Source organism: Equus caballus, chromosome 2 (genome assembly GCF_041296265.1).
Source record: "Equus caballus isolate H_3958 breed thoroughbred chromosome 2, TB-T2T, whole genome shotgun sequence".
NCBI classification, from domain to species: domain Eukaryota; kingdom Metazoa; phylum Chordata; class Mammalia; order Perissodactyla; family Equidae; genus Equus; species Equus caballus.
This window is the reverse complement of record NC_091685.1, coordinates 58198641-58216950: the sequence shown is the minus strand read 5'-3', so window position 1 is coordinate 58216950 and position 18310 is coordinate 58198641. Positions and strand designations below refer to the sequence as shown.

At 48.4% G+C, this 18310-nt stretch overlaps 1 protein-coding gene across 3 annotated transcripts; it reads right to left on the bottom strand.

The window, feature by feature from the left end:
- Positions 1-477: 477 nt before the first annotated feature.
- CHMP7 (charged multivesicular body protein 7) lies at positions 478-13267 on the bottom strand. Of its 3 annotated transcripts, none has more exons than XM_023636159.2 (10): positions 12332-13267; positions 10152-10323; positions 4996-5181; positions 4725-4858; positions 3871-3919; positions 3504-3623; positions 3112-3210; positions 2833-2893; positions 2147-2326; positions 478-1913 (listed from the first exon to the last, which is right to left on the bottom strand). In XM_023636159.2, the coding sequence occupies exons 1-10, from the start codon at positions 12628-12630 to the stop codon at positions 1861-1863; spliced, it is 1353 nt and encodes a 450-aa protein (XP_023491927.2). In that variant the 5' UTR covers positions 12631-13267; the 3' UTR covers positions 478-1860. The 3 variants fall into 3 exon arrangements, with proteins under 3 accessions (XP_023491927.2, XP_014593258.2, XP_070117366.1); XM_014737772.3 differs by having other exon boundaries at positions 12502-12858; XM_070261265.1 differs by lacking the exon at positions 2833-2893 and having other exon boundaries at positions 12332-12768.
- Positions 13268-18310: the final 5043 nt, after the last annotated feature.

Genomic DNA, 18310 nt, shown 5'->3' with positions numbered 1-18310 from the left:
CTGGTTGGTTCGCCTGCTGACTTACCTAGAGCTGTGAACCTAGTGCTGTGGCAGATCTTACTGGCCTGTTGCTAGCTCTGCACTCAGCCTCAAAGTCCATCTCTCCATGGGGCGTGCAAACACCAGGCATGGAGCGGACGCTGAGTGAATACTGGTGCCAGACCACAATACAGGACAATCACACGGGCAGAGGAAATTGGGTCAGAGAATAGGCAATGGAAAAGAATGAAAAAATGACGGTATGTTCCTAGAACCGATGAGGCAATCCAAAGAATGCGTCCTCCCCAGCATGGTGTCAGTGTGACAGCCACTGGCCAGGCTGACCAGCCTCACTGCGGCTCAGTACTCACACTACGAAGCACATCCTCCCATGGCCTTAAGTGAAAGGCCCAAGTGGGGCTACGCTGGAGGTGCCGGGGGGGAGGCATGAGGAACAGGACACCTTACATAACCCAAAGAAGAGATGACGACAAGCACTCGGGTTTTTTCTTTTAATTATTTACCAGATAAAAAAGAAAAAATAGTGATTGTTTCTCTTCACCCCCAACATTTCAGTTTACCAAGGTCAAATGGGAGAGAAGTTTGTTGAACAGTGATTCGTGCTCCTGGCCTGGAGCAAATTCTTCTTCCCCTCTGCTCTACACCACCTCAAGCAGGAGGAGCAGGCCAAAGGGCTCCAGGTGGAACACTTGTACTGTGGCCGCCAAGGGGCAGTAGTTGGGCTGTCTTCTTTTCTTCTCCCTGTTGCCAGAACATTTAGACCTCTCCTGTCTGTCCCCCCTCACCATCCTCCCCAATTCATCAAGGAAGTAGGAAGATGGTCTGGAGGCAGGCACAGGTGTAGAGCAGGGCGGAGAAGCACACAGCACATGTGGCAGAAGGCCACGATCTTCTGCTTCTATTGCACATCTTGGCTCAGACGCCCTGCCCTGAGCAATGGACTACAAAGTAAAACGCTTCTGCAATTCAGACAACCTGTGGTTTGTGCCAGGCTCAAGAAAGGGAGGTGCTGTTGTTGTGTGGCTTGTTCTGATACATATATATTTCAGTTATTCCATGATAGGGGCAAGGTGAAGATTATGCCTCTTTTAAAAAGCATTCTGGGTTTGACACTTGGGGCCCTGCCGTCACCTGGGCTTCTCCTCCTCAAGTTAAAAAGCCCAAGAATAACCCTTTCTCCAGTCAGATCTTCTGCATAAGATGGAAGAGCAGCAGTGTCCCCCAACCACACAAGCTCCCTCTCCAGTCTTCATTACTCTGAGCCACTCAGGGGTGACCTCTTTCTGAACACCTGGAGAATCTGACAAATGACCCCAGAGAAAAATCTTTTACACTGTATGTTTCTCCATAAAGTGGCACCTGTTTGATTCTCATTCTTCTCATTTCCAACGAAAAGAGACTGGAAAAAGTTGTTTCACTGACCTCACACACAGAATAAATTCCTCTAAAAAACAGTGAGGATGGGGGAAAAGGACTGATTTTGATTTGGCAAAGCTGCAAATCTTTCACCTTCATTGGCTGGCACGAAGCTGGTGGGTGAAGGCAAACCTGACTGAGCCAACGGCGAGCAGGGCAGGCTGCGGGAGACGACAGGGCAGACACAGGACTATAAACCGTGGCACTATAAAGACGAGGAGGCAGGTCCGGGACACGGGCCGGGAGCGAGCCGCGGAGCACGCTTCCAGAAACTGTGTCTGTCCTGCAGTAAGTGGCAGCATCCAGGTAAACTGGAGTAGTTCTTCTTCCTCCTCTTCCCAACAAATTCTGAGAGTTTCTCATTTAAATAACTATATACACACACACACAAGCCTGGTCACTCTTTTACATGAGGGTCCTTCACTTGAGGGTCCTATAATGGCTTTAGAGAGTCGGTTCCAATTGCCTTTTTGGAGATTTACTGCTTGGGACCAAACCTGCAAGGAGAAGAAATGACTGAACAGTTCACCAGGAGGATCTTTAAAACGAAAGCATCCCAGTGATTAAGAGATTGAGTCTTAAATATAAATAATGAGCCTGCAACTCCCTTACTGGGCTTTGGTAGCATGGCAAATTGAGTAACTGGGCTGGGACTCATCAACTCTGTGCCTGGCTACTGTCAGCCAGAGGTCCCGCTGCCCACCAGCAACCCTAGAAGACAGCTCCATACCTCCCTCTGATAAGGACAGTTTCTCAAGTTCAGCTTCAAGTTCAGCATCCGAGATCCTAGGCTTAGGCACAGTGTTGGTATAAAATGTCTCATGGGTGTTGTCAGGCAGATACGAAGGTTCTTTGGTGGTATCCTGAAGAAGGATGTCCAATTCCTTCTCCAGTTCCTCACTGTCAAAATCTGGAAAGAAAAGATGACATAAGGACACATGAAGACCAGGGAGGAAACACACGAATGAGTCAAGGACTGAGGATAGCCAAACCCAGCCCAACTTTACAAAACATGTCCAGACCTCCTTGCAGGTTAAAAAAAGTCATGCAAGTTAGGACACAGAAGGCACCTTCAAGCAGATACTCTCCTTCCATACACAGAGCGAAGTCATTCTGGAGATCTATTTTGCTAACACCATGGAACCCCTGCTTCCCCTTGCCCTTGAAGGAGGACCCTCCAGTGACAAGGCTAGTGAGTAAGGAAAGCTGGAGCACAGAGGGGTCATTGGCACAGCCTCTCAAGGAGGGAAGGACAATTCCTTCTAACTGCCCTTGTGGCTAAGGCCCAGAGACAGGGCAGGGTAGGAGAGCCCTGCCTGTGCCAGGAAAAGCAGATTGATGATCAAACCTATCACAACACGAGGAAGTGAAGTCCTCTTAGAAAGGAAAGAAGAAAGAGTCACTTTGTCAACTCACCTAAGCCATTGGTTACCCCACCAGCCAGAGTCTGAGAAACTTCATCCTGGGTGTCGCACAGCTGTAAGAGAAAAGTGCAAGGCCTTGAACTCTGAATGGTGTCTCTGAGGGCCTCAATGGTCAGGGTTACAAAGTAATGCTGCCCCATCTGAGAATCAAGGAAAGCCTCCTCAGGTTCACAAGGTAGAGAGTCAAGTTTGGGTAGAGGAGGTGCAACAATGTCACATCTGTCCTCAGTCACTTCTTCTGTCAGGGTCCCTCCCCAGCTCCCTCCTGTACCTCCTGGATCTGATCCACCAGGCTCTCTGCCTTCTCCACTGTGACATCCTTCATGGAGAGTTTCAGTGCTCCTACCCCAGCCTGATAGGCATTGAAAACCTAAAGAGAAAGCAAAGTTATCAGTGCAAATGAAGAACACTGGGCCAAATACACGCAATACTGTTTCATCTCTAAAAGATAACTTCGGGTTTTTTGGGTTTCTTTTGCCACCCATGCTTGATTCAGTCCATGCCAACTGAGGCCAAAATCTCCCAACAGGAGAGGCAAAGGCAATCCCAACCATATCGTGAAAGAGCCCGGGGCTCCCACAAATAGCAAAGCCGCAGTGGCGGGGATGAGGACTGCATGCCGGAGAGACCAGCCACGTCCTGGAGCAGAGGCGCGGTGGCTACCATCTGATCTGTCTGGGAGGCATAGATCCGGTCCAGGATGCCTTGAACAGTGTCCAGCTTGGCATGGAGGGCCTCGATGCGCTTCTCCGTCCGTTGCTTGGCCTTGAGAGATCTCAGTGCCTGGGGGGCATGGAAACTTGGTCAGGGTCAGACTAGGCAGGCCAAAGGGCCAGAGGAAGATAGCCCTTCTCAGGTGAGAAAACCATCCCAGGCCTCCTTCCCTCTCGTTTGTAAAACAAGTTATGGCACCTGGGCCACTTGCCGCCTGTTCCCCTCAAGCCCCAAGTTCCTCTCTGAGCTGCGGGGGTGTGTCTCACTGCCAGCCCAGGGCACAGGTACACAGCTGGAGGGAAAAGGGAAAACTCACCAGCTGCTTCTTTCCTGCTCGGCAGGCCCGGCGGGCTTCTTCTTTACACCTACGAAACAAAGGAAGAGATCAGGATGACTATGTCATTGGATGGAGGTGGCAGGGTCCTGAGGGGTCCCCAAGAGTAGCACTTAGTTAAGGTACTTTCAAATCTGAAGATCAAACCCATTCCATCTAGTGGCAAGAAAAACGATGCCCGACAGCCCACTGCCAAACTCTTGCAGCAAGTTGAGATATAAGCTTGAGCATGTGCATGTGGGAAAGGCAGACTAAGGAAAAGCTGTTTCAACCCAAAGGGAGAGAGAGCATGTCAACAAGGCACCTGAAAAACAGATTCCCACCTTGGGAGCCAGGAGAAAGGGAATGAATTTCTAATACCAACAATGACCTTGGACATATCCCTTCGCCTTCTGACAGTGTTGGGCTTCTCCTGCTGTAAGATGGAGTGAGCGAGCACACTCTAATTCAGTGTCTATATGTCCCACTTTCCAGAGAAGTGTTCATGTGCCTTTAGCAGGGACACCTTGTGTGGTCATCCAAGGGGACGAGCAGGAGTCCCTCAGAAAGACCTGTATCCCCACATCCCTAAGACAAGGCTTGGCTCAAGAAATACTGGTTAAATGGATACTGACATGGAAGAGCATAAACATAACATTAACAGTTGTAATCTTTGGGGGAAGAATTAAATTTCATTTTTTTCCTTTGCGATAGCCTGTGCTTTCTGTGATGGCTGCACTGAGCAGTCAGCACCTTTGTAATTAGTATCAAAATAACCTTTTTTTTAAAGAGCCAGCAGACACCAATGCTTTGCCGGCTCTGAGGGGGCAGGGGGCACTCAGCTCAGTGGTGGTTACCTCTCTGCTTCCTGGGACAAGGACTCCACTTTGCGCGAGAGCAGCTGTTCACTCTGCATCAGCTGGTACACCCCAACATCTACGTCGTTGACAGGAGAGACCTTGGCATGTGGCCCCCGGGCAAACTTCACAATCTGAGGGACAGGGACAAATTACTGCTGCCCCCACCACAAATGCTGAGGAACCCCCAGGCGCAAATGCTGGTGGGCATGTCAGTCAATACTTAATAAGCCATCAGTGAGTCAATGACTGAACGAATGACCCTCCATACCTTTTCCCCATTCTGCTCGAGGACCGTGACTCTCTTTTCCTTCTGCAGTTGCAGCAACACCAAGTAGAAGGTCCTCTCATCTGGGCAGCAGCCCGCACAGAGGGTGCTCAGCTCCGACAGGGCCACCACAGGGTGGGAGGAGAGAGGGGAGTTCTGATACACACGATACACCTCCTCGGCCTTCTCCTGCAGGGAAGGCAACACGTGCTGACAGGCCTTGACGGCCTCCCATGGAGCCCAATGAACCCTGATCCCATGCTTCAAAACCATCATCACACAAGGCAAGAGCAGGGGATCCCCGACTCCATCTTCCCTAAAGTAGCAGCTTTCGAAAAGGAAAAAGGATTTGTGTTGTTTTAAACCTTGGAGGAAAGCTCCAGGTACACAATACATTGGGAGCCAGCTCTGTGCTTCACTTCCATCTGGGACTTCACACTTCTGCATGTCCCTGCCCCTTGGTTCCCCAAGGGAAGAATGAGGCGGTGTGGTGTGGTGCAGTGGCCATGAGCAAGAGCTGAGGCCTGGTTTTCAGCACAGCCCGTGTGACCCTGGACCAGTCACAGTCTCACTGGTCCTTAGCATCTCCTCACAAACTGAAGAAGGTGGATGAGATGACACCTAAATTCCCTTCTAATCTTGGTCTCTCCATTTTTATGCCAATTGGCAATGCTGCAAATAAGAACATTACTGAGTCTATAAAGAGTCTCAAGAGAGAAGGATGTGACAAACAGATGGGATAGGGTTTGTGAGAAGTCTAAGAAATATATGTTCCAAGAAATGGGGCCGGCCCCATGGCCAAGTGGTTAAGTTTGTGCACTCTGCTTTGCCGGTCCAGGGTTTGCTGGTTCGGATCCTGGGCACGGACATGGCACTGCTCATGAAGACATGCTGAGGCGGCATCCCACATGCCACAATTAGAAGGACCTACAACTAGAATATACAAGTATGTACTGGGGGGCTTTGGGGAGAAGAAGAGAAGAAGAAGAAGAAGAAAAAAAGATTGGCAACAGATGTTAGCTCAGGGCCAATTTAAAAAAAAGGTTCCAAGAAACGATGCCACTATGTTCCACTCACATGGAAACTACTCTCTCAGTCTTCCACAAATAAGAAATGTTTACTGAGGTATACAGAGAATGCTATGAAAACACAGAGAAAGAATATCCAGGAGTTCAGAGGTTGCTCAGAAAAAAATGTTTTTTGAGCAGAATTCTGAATGGTGAGTAAGTTACTAGGTGAAATAAGTGGGCAGGGCATCTCAGGAAGAGAGCCGATCAAGAGCAGTGGCAGAGTATGAGTCAATGTGGGTTTGTGGATGCGGCCGAAAAGGGAGAGAGAGCAGAAGCACTCTGTCTCATACAAAGTGTAACATCTATGCTGTCCTTTATTCTGCAGATGGCAGGTGGGCACTGAAGGGAAAGGACACGGCTAGATCAACAGAGATCTAGCTGACAAATGGGAAAGGATGGATTCTAGGAGTCAGGCTTAGAGGCAGGGAGACCATTTATTAAAGAGAATATGAGGGATTGAACAGAACAATGGTAATAGGGACAGAGAAGGGATGGGTCCAAGCAAAACTGAAAAGATAAAACTGGCAGTCCATGGTAACTGGGTCTGGGGTGGAAGGAGAAAGAAGAGTCTAGGATGGCTTCTGGCTTCTGGCTTGAGTGATGGGTGGATGTGATGCTATTAATTAATAGCAAGAATATAGGAGAAAAAGCATATTTTAAAGGAAAGACAAAACCTTCCACTTTGAACATGTTGGTTTGGCATGTGTGTTGGTTTAAGATGCCAAAGTATTAAAACTTAAATTAAGAAAAGGAAAGTATAAAATAATCTAAAGAAAGTATTTTAAAAATCTGATTAACCTGAATGTAGAGGATGCTTTCCTAAGCAAGACCAGAAATTCAGTAGCCATAAAGGCAAATCTGAGAGATCTGAATGTAGAAATATGAAAACTTCTATAGGTAAAAGACATCATAAATAAAAAATGAAAAGCATACAAGAGACTGGAAAACAATACTTCCATCCCTAATACTAAATATATTACATATATGTCTCTCTCTAATACATGAAGAACTCCTACAAATTAATATAAAAGACAAACAATCCACTATAAACATAGGCAAAGGATATAAACAGGTAATTCATAAAAGGGGATGTGTAAATGGCCAGTGGATTGGTGAAAAGACGCTCAGATCACAAACAGTATCATTTTTATTCATCAAATTGGCAAAATTTAAAAGACTGATGTTATCCAGTGCTGGCAAGGATGTTGGGAGACTGGACAATTTAAAGTAGTCTTGATGAAAGTGTAAATTAGTACAAACTTTTGAAAAGTAATTTGGCAATTTCTGTTAAAATTTAAAATGTACATAAGCATTTCTAGAAACTGATTCCATAAAAATAAAAGTAGAAGAACACAGATGTATACACAAGGCTGTCAGAGAAGTATTTTTTTTGTAACAGAAATTGGAATGACGTAAATGTCCATCTGTGTGATAACTACTGCATAAACTGTGGCATATCTATAGATTATTATGCAGCCATCCAAAATAATGCAGTAGATCTATATTGTGTAGAGACGTGGAAAGATGCTCAGGATATTAAAGAGGAAAGAAAAGAAAAGCAGGTTGTAGACCAATAGGTAAAATAAAATGCCATTTCCGGAAAAAAATGGAGTGTATGTGTATACTTGTGTGTGTATGTATATATTCATTTATATAGTCAACAAACATTTATTGACTCTCTACTGTGTACTAGGCACTGTTCCCAGGGTCCATGGCCCTGGAACTTTCCCCTTCTGGTAGGAGAGATAGATAACAAATAAACAAGTAAATAAGATTTTCAGGAAGTATTAAATGCTAACAAGAAAATAAAATGGAAACTAATATAATAGTGTGGGACAGGATCAATAAGATATGTCTGTAACACACACACATGAATGGGAAGGGAACATACCCGAAGAGATGGAAATGGGATGAAGACAAAGGAAACTCATTTCTTTGTATGTATTTTTTGAAATAACAAATCAATGGTCAATTTTTACCTTTCTATATTTTTTCAAAGAAAATTCAAAGTTACTGGCTGCTTTCTGTGTCTAGACTTGAGAAAATCAATTTACCTCAGAAGCAGGCTTGTTTTGTTTTATAAAAATATCCAGGTAAGACCCTTTAGTTTCACACATGTAAACAAGTCTCCACCCTAAGAGAAAACAGTGAAGTCACCATGCATTTGAAAGCAGATGCCCCCAAATGAGATTAAGCGTCAAGTGTTCTGTTTAATGATGTAAACTGGGTATAGATTTAACAGTACCATGCCCCAGCAGAGCTAGAAGATTGATTTTCCTACCTAAATAGGATTAGACTACATTGCTGTCAAAAATTATTGTTGGTTCTTGGAAGAGCTATGCAATTCCACCCCCATCTCTGCCTTTGCTCTCAAAAGACTGAGTCCAAAACCACATCTGTGGGATAAACGGAGCTCCCTGCCTTTGCTCCAGGTCGGAGAACACGTGAGGTAAGACTCCAAAGAGGAATGGAGCTTGCCTCAGAACCACCCACACCATCATGTAGTTTCTGTGGGCCTTGGCTGAGCCTGGAGGTAGGGCACTGGGTTGCGGGGATAATCAAGTGGGTGGGGGAGAGTGGAGTGCAGAGGGGGACAGGGGTGTGCCCTTAAGAAAATGCATGCTGCTCAGTCAAAATCCTGGGGAACTGGGAGAGCTGGTAGATTTGGGAGACCTCCTCCTCTGTCTGAGGCCGAGAGGGTTGGGGGTGTTGAGATACCAAGAAACTGGAGTTTCTGTTGGGGTGGGGAATGGGGATTCTGAGCCAGCTCCAGCTGTGCGGAAGCTTCCAGGGCTTGCAAGGGCCCTGAGGTTGGGCTTGGTCTGTGTTTCAAAAAGAACTACTGTCTGCTACCCAGTGTTCAGTCAACTTTATAACACACACACATACTTAAAGCTTACTATGGCCTTGTCCACAGCAGTCTGGGTGGAGCGGGGGGCTGAAGCAGGTCTGCACTGGGTTAAAGACTGTGTGGGAGGTGAGGAAGTGGTGACAATAAACCTTGGCTGAGGAGAGAGACACAGCAGTAACTAGGCAGGGGCTCAGGTCCCACAGAGGAGACATTCTGTGACGGGAAAAACCTGAGTGGGTTCAGAGGCTGCAGGAGAGCAGCGAAAGAGAGGGAGATGGGATAAACAGATCAAGAAGCTACGTGATGGGACAAGGGGACAAGCAGGGAGGGACAGACTTGAGTACATGCGGAACAGAGGAAGGACACTTCATCCTCTGAGCTTGGGGAGAAGGAAGGGCTCAGAAGAGGTTACACTGGAGGAGGAAGGACAGAACACTGAAGGTACGACTCAGGAAATTCCGCCTTCTCAATGATGTGTCTGCAGAGAGTAGGGGGGGACAATGGACGAGTGTGTGAGGGGCTGGGAGAGGACAAGACAGCTGGGCTGTGCAGTGACTCTGAGGGTCCTCCTACAGCTGGGGGCCGGGAAAGCGGCCCCGGTCTGGGTGATAGGGTGATTTTCTCGGCAGGGACGCAGACCATGGGGGCTGATCTAAGGCAGCTGATTTGCTGGTGTCTCTGGTATGGATCGAGAGAGGCGCAAAGGAGCCGAGGGCAGTGATGAGGAAAGCGGTCAAGCATGAGCGACATGCTCTAGGCTGGGCAGGGAAGGCAGGCCAGGAGGAAGCTCACTGACCAGGAGAGCACGAAGGGATCAAGGGCCTGGTGGCATCTTCGACGGAAGTTCATTTCAGAGGAGGAACTCAGCCTCGTTTGCCGATTTAGGGGAGGGCAAAGCTGAAGTCACAAGGTCCTGAGAAATTCTTGTCAGTAAACTACAGAAGGCAAAGCATTTTCTAAACTTCAGCTTATCATTAATCCCTACAAATACAGAAAATAATCAACTGTACGTTACTGACAATTCGTAGACAAAGGATCACCCTTGAAATGTACAAGTCCAACTAACAACTAAATGATATGCCACAAAGTACCATATAAGGGAGGCCAGATAAACTCAGTTATCAACTCTGTCACCAGGTCAAAAAGTAAGTTCTTTTTCCAAGGATACACAGAAGGAATGTGCAGGATCCTGTCATCACACCAGATGACACCCAGCCCTCTCCCTTCTGAGCACCTACCTTAAGCAGCTCCACAGCCACAAGCACCTCTTCGGCAGGAACCTTATTATCCCCTAGCATGTTGGAAAGAGTCCACTTGAGGGGCTTCAGCAGGAAGACTCCAACCCCCCAGGAGATCCAGCTGCTGTCTACACTGGCCATGAAGTCTGACTCCCGCTGCAGCTCACCTCGACTGCAGGCAAAGAAAGAAAAGGGTATACAGTAGGCTTAATGCAACGTCCCCTTACAGTCTCCACCTCCTCCCTTACCCCAAAAGAGGAAATTTGATCATCATAAATACCATTTCTCAGGCACCTACTCTGTGTCCGCTACTGTTCCTGCTCCAGCTCTAAGCCTCAGAACAACTCTGCAAGGCGGATGGTGTTACCGGCAGTTTAGCTCAGGAGAAAACTGAGGAACTGGGAAGGTGGGAAAGGCCAGAGCTAATCTATAATTTGGCTCCAAAACGCAAGCTCTCCACTAAGACTACTGAGGTACGGGAGGCTACAGGGCCTATGTGGAGACTTCCTTTCACAAATGGACCTCAGCATGATAAAATGAAAACAATGGTGGATTACCGTCAAGTGCAAGACCTAAGAAAGAATACAAACATATTCAGAGGAAGGGTTTTCTGCTATTCCTAAGTGAGGGTGGAGATAAGACATAAGCATTTCATGGTACTGGGAATGAGGAGCTAAACTGGCTGAAGGCACACCATGGGCCAGGCCCTACACTGAGGCCTATGTAAGAAATAGGTCTTCAAATCCTCACAATGAACCTGAGGACAATGACCACCATTTTCTAATTGGTCAAACTGAAGCTTAAAGAGGGGCACATACTCTGTCCATGGTCACATAATTCAGCACGCGGCAGAGCCAGGATTTGAGCCCAGGTCATCTGGCCCTCAAGCAAAATTGTCAACCACTGTTAGGCTGCCTCCACGGGGAGCCGTCTCCCTCAGAAATTCCTCGGGCACCAGACCCCATGGAGCACCAGGAGGCATCAGCAGAGTGCTGGCAGTCAGGCGGGGGGACATCAAGGGGCTGGGGGGTCTCTGGATCGGAGTGGCAGAGAAGGTCCTGCTGCAGCAAGGAAGCCCAGCCTGCTCCCGCCCGTCACTGACTTCTCCAGCTACCGTCTCCCCTGCGCCCCACTGCAGGCATGAACTAAAACCATGTCCACAGTACACTTTCTCAGAAAAGACAAGTTTCAGAAATGGCCTGTGGCACTCGTGTCAGCCACTGGAAAGGTACTGGGGAGGAGGGAGACCTCTCAGGCAGGAAGAGAGGAAAGCTGAGAGCAGCACAGCACAGGTGAGCTTCTCCTTCACCCACGGAGGGAGGCACTATGCTCCCACGGCCGCTTTGGGTGACATCTACCATGTGAAGCGCAGAAGACCCAGCCAGAACACCAGGGCCAGTCCTGGCATGGCCCTAACTAGCTGTGTGACCCAGAGTAAATGGCTCCATCTCGCTGAGACTGTTTCCTCTTCTGTCTGCTGAGGATGAGCCTATGGGCGCATCCACCGGACTGATGGGGGGCTCAGAGGAAGCGGTGTGGAAAGTATCTGCCTATTGCGAAGAGCTGTACAGCTACTGGCTACTCATGTCACCGCCTCAGGTGCCTCCCACACCCGGCACCTGTCGCACAGGTAGCACCCGCAGGACCTTCTCAGGACACCAAGATACTCAGTAAAGCCCTCAACCTCCCTCATGTCCTCTGCTCCAAACAGCCCATGCCACGGACAAGCCAAGAGAGGCCGGCCCACGGCCGTGCCGGGGGCGGTGGGCAGGATTCCACAGGCCTCTTCGCCACGACCGCCCTCCTTGGCTCTGACCTTCCTGAGTTCAGTGAATCCTATCTCACAGGCCTTCTGCTCCGGGCTAACTCAAACCTGGAAGCCCCTACGAAATAACTACACAACGGGGTCCCAGCCCAGGCAAATCACTGTCACCTCTGTCAGACCGGCCCCTCCTCTTACCGTCTGGATCTCATCTACGCGGACCACCCCGGCCCCCAACTTCCCCGCTACGCCGTCTCCCTCCACACCCCCCAGCCCAGCCCCGTCCTGCCTTCCTCCTGCGCCTGCCGAACAGACACGGGACGGCCCTCGGGGCCCGGCCCTGGCGGCGCGGCGCGCTGTCCCAGGAGGTCCGGAGGCAGCCCCCCGCCCGGCCCGGCCCGGCCCGGCCCGCCCTCACCGCAGCAAGTCCTGCAGCACGGTGGCCAGCCCCAGCGGGACGCTGCCCTTGCGCTGGAAGGCCTCCTGCAAGTCCCGCAGACGCAGGCGCACCACCCCCTGGCGGCGGCTGTGGCTCAGCACCAACGGCGCCCAGAAGCCCATCTTGCTGTCCCAGTCGGTGCTGTTCACCTCGCGACTCCTTTTGAAGGCGGAGAACAGGAAGGACATGCGCTCCTCATCCTCCTCCCACTCGGGGGGCAGCAGGCCCGCCGGGTCTCCCCCGGCCGGGGCCTCGGCCTCCCGCTCCGGGGACCACATCGGAACCCCAGCCCCGCCAAGGCTCCAAACACAACCCTGGCCCTGGTCCCCTTCCGCCCTAGTTCCCTCCCGGCTTCCGTTCTTTGACCACCTCCTCCCCTGTCACTACGTCACCGCCGCTCCAGCGTGAAAAAAGTCGCGTGCGTTCTCACTGCGCATGCGTCTCTCGGGCCTCCCTGCGACAGAAGCGGGAAGACCGCCGTACTTTCGGAGAGACTCAAAGCGCTTGCGCCGACACCTCCTCCCGCAGTCTTTGTGAGGAAAGAGGGCTTCGCGCGTGCGCGCCCCCTCGGGAATCATAGAGTTTGGGGAAGCGTTATAGAGAGGCAAGCAGTTACGCCCCTAACTTGGGGTGGCTTCCGATGTTGGGGCTGGAGGGCTGGCTGGAGTGGGTGCGGGGCGCCGCGCCGCCGGGTGCCGGCCGGCCTGACTTCAGACGTTGAAACTTCCGAGCTCCGTCCGCGCCGGAGCGGCCCTCGGTGTCCATCTCAGTGCCACTATCCAGCTGAGGATCCCTTAGGCTCGAGCTCAAGTCTGATCTCTCGGAAACCCGCTCCGACTGCCTGGCGCGTTGCTGGGCTCCTTCCTGAGCTGCAGGTCAGCGGTTACCGCTCTGCGTCCCGTTCCCGAGGCCCCTGAGGCGGGTGCAGTGCCTTCAAGAGCTTGCTGTGACACCTCGTGGTGCTGAAGAAATGTTTCTTAAACTGAAAGGGCGTAATTTGACCCTGCCCTTCTAGTGTCTTAGAATCTTGTTAGAATGAGAGCTCATATACAAGATCCTCATAAACTTAGAGCAATGAAGACGTGCAGTGTGTTAAGAATAAACTGGCTTCTTTTTAATCGGACCGTTTAAAAGGTGAAAAGAATTTCTTGTTTAATGGGACCGGGTTACGATCGCCAGAGTTGCATATGAATCTGGCCTTTGTCGCGCACTGGCTGTGCGGCCTTGGTCAAGTACCTAACCTTTCTGAGCCCCTTTTATAAAATCGTATTTCCTAGTCGGGCTGTTTGAGGGCGATGTTATGATGTATGTAAAGTACCCGCACATAGGTGAGGTGTTACCACCGAGTAGCAGGATGTCTCGTAGTTGAAACAGCGTAAGGAGGAGCTTTAATGAGAATTTCGAAGGAGGGGAAGGGCTGCGTTGGTCATGGGAACGAACGTGTCGGCTGCTACTGACGCTCCGCCAGGACTTTCAAGTCCCTCTCTCATTCACTGCTCATAACGAGTGACAGAAATTCCCTCTGAACGCACTCTAGACGGGCTCCTTGACCAGCCTGCCGACCTTGGCCTGTAAAGACTTGAACACACACCGACGGAGTTTTTAACAGCTCAAGGCCTCATCCCCGGGATGACCCTGGCTCTCCTTAAAGTGCCTGCCCGAGAAACCTCGGGGCTGTCCACAGAGTTCGCTGTTTGTTCCGCCCGCCGCCTGGGGACAGGGCCTGTGGCTTCTGTGGCAACAGTGTGACGCGGATAAGCCGGTTGGCAGCACAGGTGGGCCCCAGGGACCACCCCCTCCCCGGTTTTGTGATTTCTCACCGCCCTGACTCTGCAGAGACCCCCTGGTCTTCCTCCCTATTCCCTTGTTCTCTTTTTAAAATCCCAGTCGCCTGTGTGCTGGAAGTTGAGTTCACTTCACCCTGGTCTTGTTTCCATTTGGCAGTAGTATACTACTGATTAACATCTGTCCTTACTACTTTAACTAGTGTCTGGCTCTGTAAACAAAGATAAATATTTGACACAACCCCATGAGATAAGTTTTGGCACTTGCTCTATTTAACAGAAGAGAAAGTTGAACCGCGCTCTTTTAAGTCTGGTGGAGAACATTCCAGAAAAGAAGAATAGTATGTAATTTGAGCAAATAAGTTATACCCTAAGAAGCACATTTCTGCCCTGCTGTCATGCCCAAAAAATGGCTGGTTGGTTTGTGTCATGAGAGGGACCGGGTTGTTTTCTCACCCAGGTCTCGGGTGTGTGTCAAAATAGTCCTGCTCCTAAGCATTTTCAGGAGAGCAAAGTTGTGTACCTGCGGCCACCTGCACCTGAAAATGCCACTGGGCTCCTGACTCCTCGAGGCAGAGGGTTCTCCGCTGTCACCGTTTGGAGGGTGGAAGAACTGGGAGTAGTGGAGACTGGCAGGAGAAGCTCGGCTGATCCTGAGAGGGGTGACGGGCTGCATGGCAAGCCCTTCTCACCTCAGTGCTTCCCCTGCCGCACTCTTCCTCTACTCTGGTGCCGGGCTCCTTTGCATCCTTTAGTGTGACCAGGGAACCAGGCAAAGAAAGGGTTACTGAGGACCTGCTCAACAACAAACGTAACCTGTCAAATGCTGTTCAGACAGGAAGGAGCTAGGTATCCTGTTTTGCAGAAGTTGTTGTCCCCATTGTGCAGGTGTTGATGTTTTGCAGACAAATCACACATTTGCAGAAAGACCCTGGCAAATTGTTCCAGCACCAGCCGTCCTAAAGTTACTTTTAACTCATTAACATGCTGAATTCTCCTCCTCTGGGAGGGTCCAAACAACCATTTTTAGATCATGCAATGTATGTGATAACACATACACATGTTATGCAAGTGCCTTAAAGGAGCACAGTTGTTCCACAGTTGTTATGCAAATAAACCCCTATCTTCTGCTCTATTTTGTATAAAGTCTCCAGCAGTACTGAGCTAGGAGAGACTGCTTTGGGTGTTATCCCCAGTGTTCTCCATTGCTTGTGCAAGCCATAAACCTTTCTTCACCTACTTCTGCCCTGGTTGTGCATACTCACCAAGAGATGAACCCATTGCATTCAGTTACATTAAGACACAGCTTAAAAGTTACTTCCTCAGAAAGACCTTGTCTGAACACCCTATCTAACATAGCACCCTTAGAAATTTAGAATGGATGGATTAATCAACACCTGCTGATTAATCTTAACATCACAAGAAGGAAAGACAATCAGAGGTTACATGCCTCCTGAAGTAACGTAATATGCAGAAACACCAGTGAAGTATTTTTGTTAAAAAATGGAACCTGAATCTGATCTCTTAGATGAGATCTAAGTACTATTTTATGGAGGTAAAAAAAAAAAATCAGAGAGCCGCCTGGTGGTGTAGTGGTTAAGTTCACATGCTCTGCTTTGGCAGCCTCGGGTTTGCAGGGTCGGATCCCAGGCGGGGACCTAGACACCGCTCGTCAAGCCATGCTGTGGTGGCATCCCACATGCAAAGTAGAGGAAGCCTGGCACAGATGTTAGCTCAGGGCCAATCTTCCACACACACACACACACACACACACACACAACATTAGAAGGTAGAAGAACATGTTAAGTGAAAACTGAGGTCGCAATGAGCAAAGTCCAGACTGAGGAATTCTTCTAGGTAATGACCTTGCTGCCTTGACAAATAATGGCAACAAAAATAATTTTAATGTGCAATGTTTTGGATCAGATTTGTATCCCATCTGCACAACCATAAAAACTCTCCAAGATCGGGGCTGGCCCCGTGGCCGAGTGGTTAAGTTCTCGTGCTCCGCTGCAGGCTGCCCAGTGTTTCGTTGGTTCGAATCCTGGGTGCGGACATGGCACTGCTCATTAAACCACGCTGAGGCAGCGTCCCACATGCCACAACTAGAAGGACCCACAACAAAGAATATACAACTATGTACTGGGGGGCTTTGGGGAGAAAAAGTAAAAAATAAAATCTTTAAAAAAAAAAAAACTCTCCAAGATAATTAGATGCTTTCAATGTTAACTGGATATTTGATGTTATTAGTGAATTATTTTGAGCACGATGATATGGTGGTTATGTTTTCTTAAAAATACTTATATTTTGAAGATACATCTAAGATACTTATGAGTGCAACTGTATAATATTTTTGACAGGAGGTTGGGTAGGGGAAAGTAGGAAAGTATCAATGAGCATAAATTTCATACAATGTACCTAGCACATAGCTTGGCACTTAGTTAATGAATAAATAAAGAAATGACCCCCACCTGCATTCTGGATTTATCTCTGTTAGTAAGTAGCTGCATGACCTCAGGCAAGCAGGTTTCCTCACAGGTTCCTCCTCTATGAATTAAAGGTTTCTATGCCACGATCTTGTGGTTTTTCCTAGTGCCCACTTTCTGATTTTACATGTACTATCCACTGTAAATGTGTGAGTGAGTGCAGAAGCTCTTTAGTTTGGGGAGTGTGAAGAACAGATGTTGCCTAAACATCACCATCTTGTGGCAGTGATATTTATTTACTCATGCCCCCGATATGTTTTTGGTCAGACACCTAAGCAGGCTCAGTCCAGCCGTAATGTACAAATATCATAGAGGCTTCAAACACTGCAATGCCTCTATAATGCTGCGTGATGCTTCATGCCATCTCTCCTGCTTACTGGGGATGCGTCATCATTTTTGTAGAAATATGCATACTTGTTATATTATCCAGTTATGTCTAGTTCTTATCTCTAGGATTCACAGCCTTTAAGACTTGGCTAGAAGAGGAGTGAAAAAAATAGATTATTCCTAGTCTATGAGATTTATAAGAGAAGAAGCCAGGCTTGTTGCTATTCTGTTCAGGCACCACTATGTTCTGTAAGCACTTCTTGATCTCTTTGATTCCTCTTCCTTCCTTCCTGCTCCAGGCTGTATTGAGTGTCCCTTATTATCTCTCTATAACCTTGTATACTTCTCTATCATTTTGTGTGCCACATTGTCTTCTAAGTTTCCATTTATATGCCTGTCTCTCTGACTAGTTTAAGTGCCTTGCTGGAAGGGACCATGTTCTTAATTATGTTTGTTTCTAGAATAGTGCCCAGAACATCCTAAGGATTTAGTTTGCTAAGTGAATAAATGAATGAATTTAATTAATCAAACCGTGAGTAAAGAAACAATTCCATCAAGGTCTGTCCTTTATATCGTAAGAACATTTATCCAAATATAATGTACTGATACAATAGTTGAATGACTTATTTGTTTCTGGGCTGTTTTAAACTGAAATACCTCTAAATTGAGTTGCCTATAAGCTTGGACAGAGGACTTAGAGGAATCGCAGATTTGGGAAATCCCTTTGCTGCTTTCTTCAAAGTGTCCAAACCACAGGAAGGTGTCTCTGTCTATCTATTCATGACCGTGACCTTCTAGAATGCATCAGTGACAGTTTGTGAAACTGTTCATTGTCACTCCAAAGAATATATTGCTTTTTAATCTCCCTGTCTTCTCTTCCACTCTTCCCTTTTAAATTGCTCTGTATTCCAGTCCAGCATGTAAGTAGCCTGGAAGTCGTCATTCTGTTCTAACAACAAGTAAAAAGGTGGACAAACTAAAAATCAACAATTCTTCTTAGATCCTTCAGAGAAGTGAGATCAGAGGGCAAACTGCTACCACACAAACTGGAGAGACAGGTGGATACAGAGAACCACAACTTACTGGAGAAGAGACCTGTAGACAACCTTCCTTGGGAACCAGTAGCAGAGTGGGAAAACCAAAACTGAAAGTGTGGACAAGCATGAAAGTTAAAGACTCCAAGTAAGGCCGGTCTAGAGGGATCCCCAAACTATTGTGAGTTTTACCTCCAGGAGATCTTCCAGGTTCTTACGGTGAAGGTTAAAAAATCCCTTCTTGCTTCCTGCGGGGGGCAAGGGAGTAGCATTTTGAACTATGAAAGTGTTCAGTTCTTCTAAACAAGGCCTGTTCTCAAGAGAAAC

What these genes read in the sequence shown, in the direction of transcription:
- CHMP7 (XM_070261265.1), bottom strand. Translation starts at nt 12,630, where the DNA reads ATGTGGTCCCCGGAGCGGGAGGCCGAGGCCCCGGCCGGGGGAGACCCG. An exon ending in TTGTCCCAGGAAGCAGAGAG is followed by an intron (nt 3,920 to 4,724) that starts GTAACCACCACT and finishes TTTGTTTCGTAG; the next exon opens with GTGTAAAGAAGAAGCCCGCC. An exon ending in ACTGTCCTTATCAGAGGGAG is followed by an intron (nt 1,914 to 2,146) that starts GTATGGAGCTGT and finishes TTCTCCTTGCAG; the next exon opens with GTTTGGTCCCAAGCAGTAAA.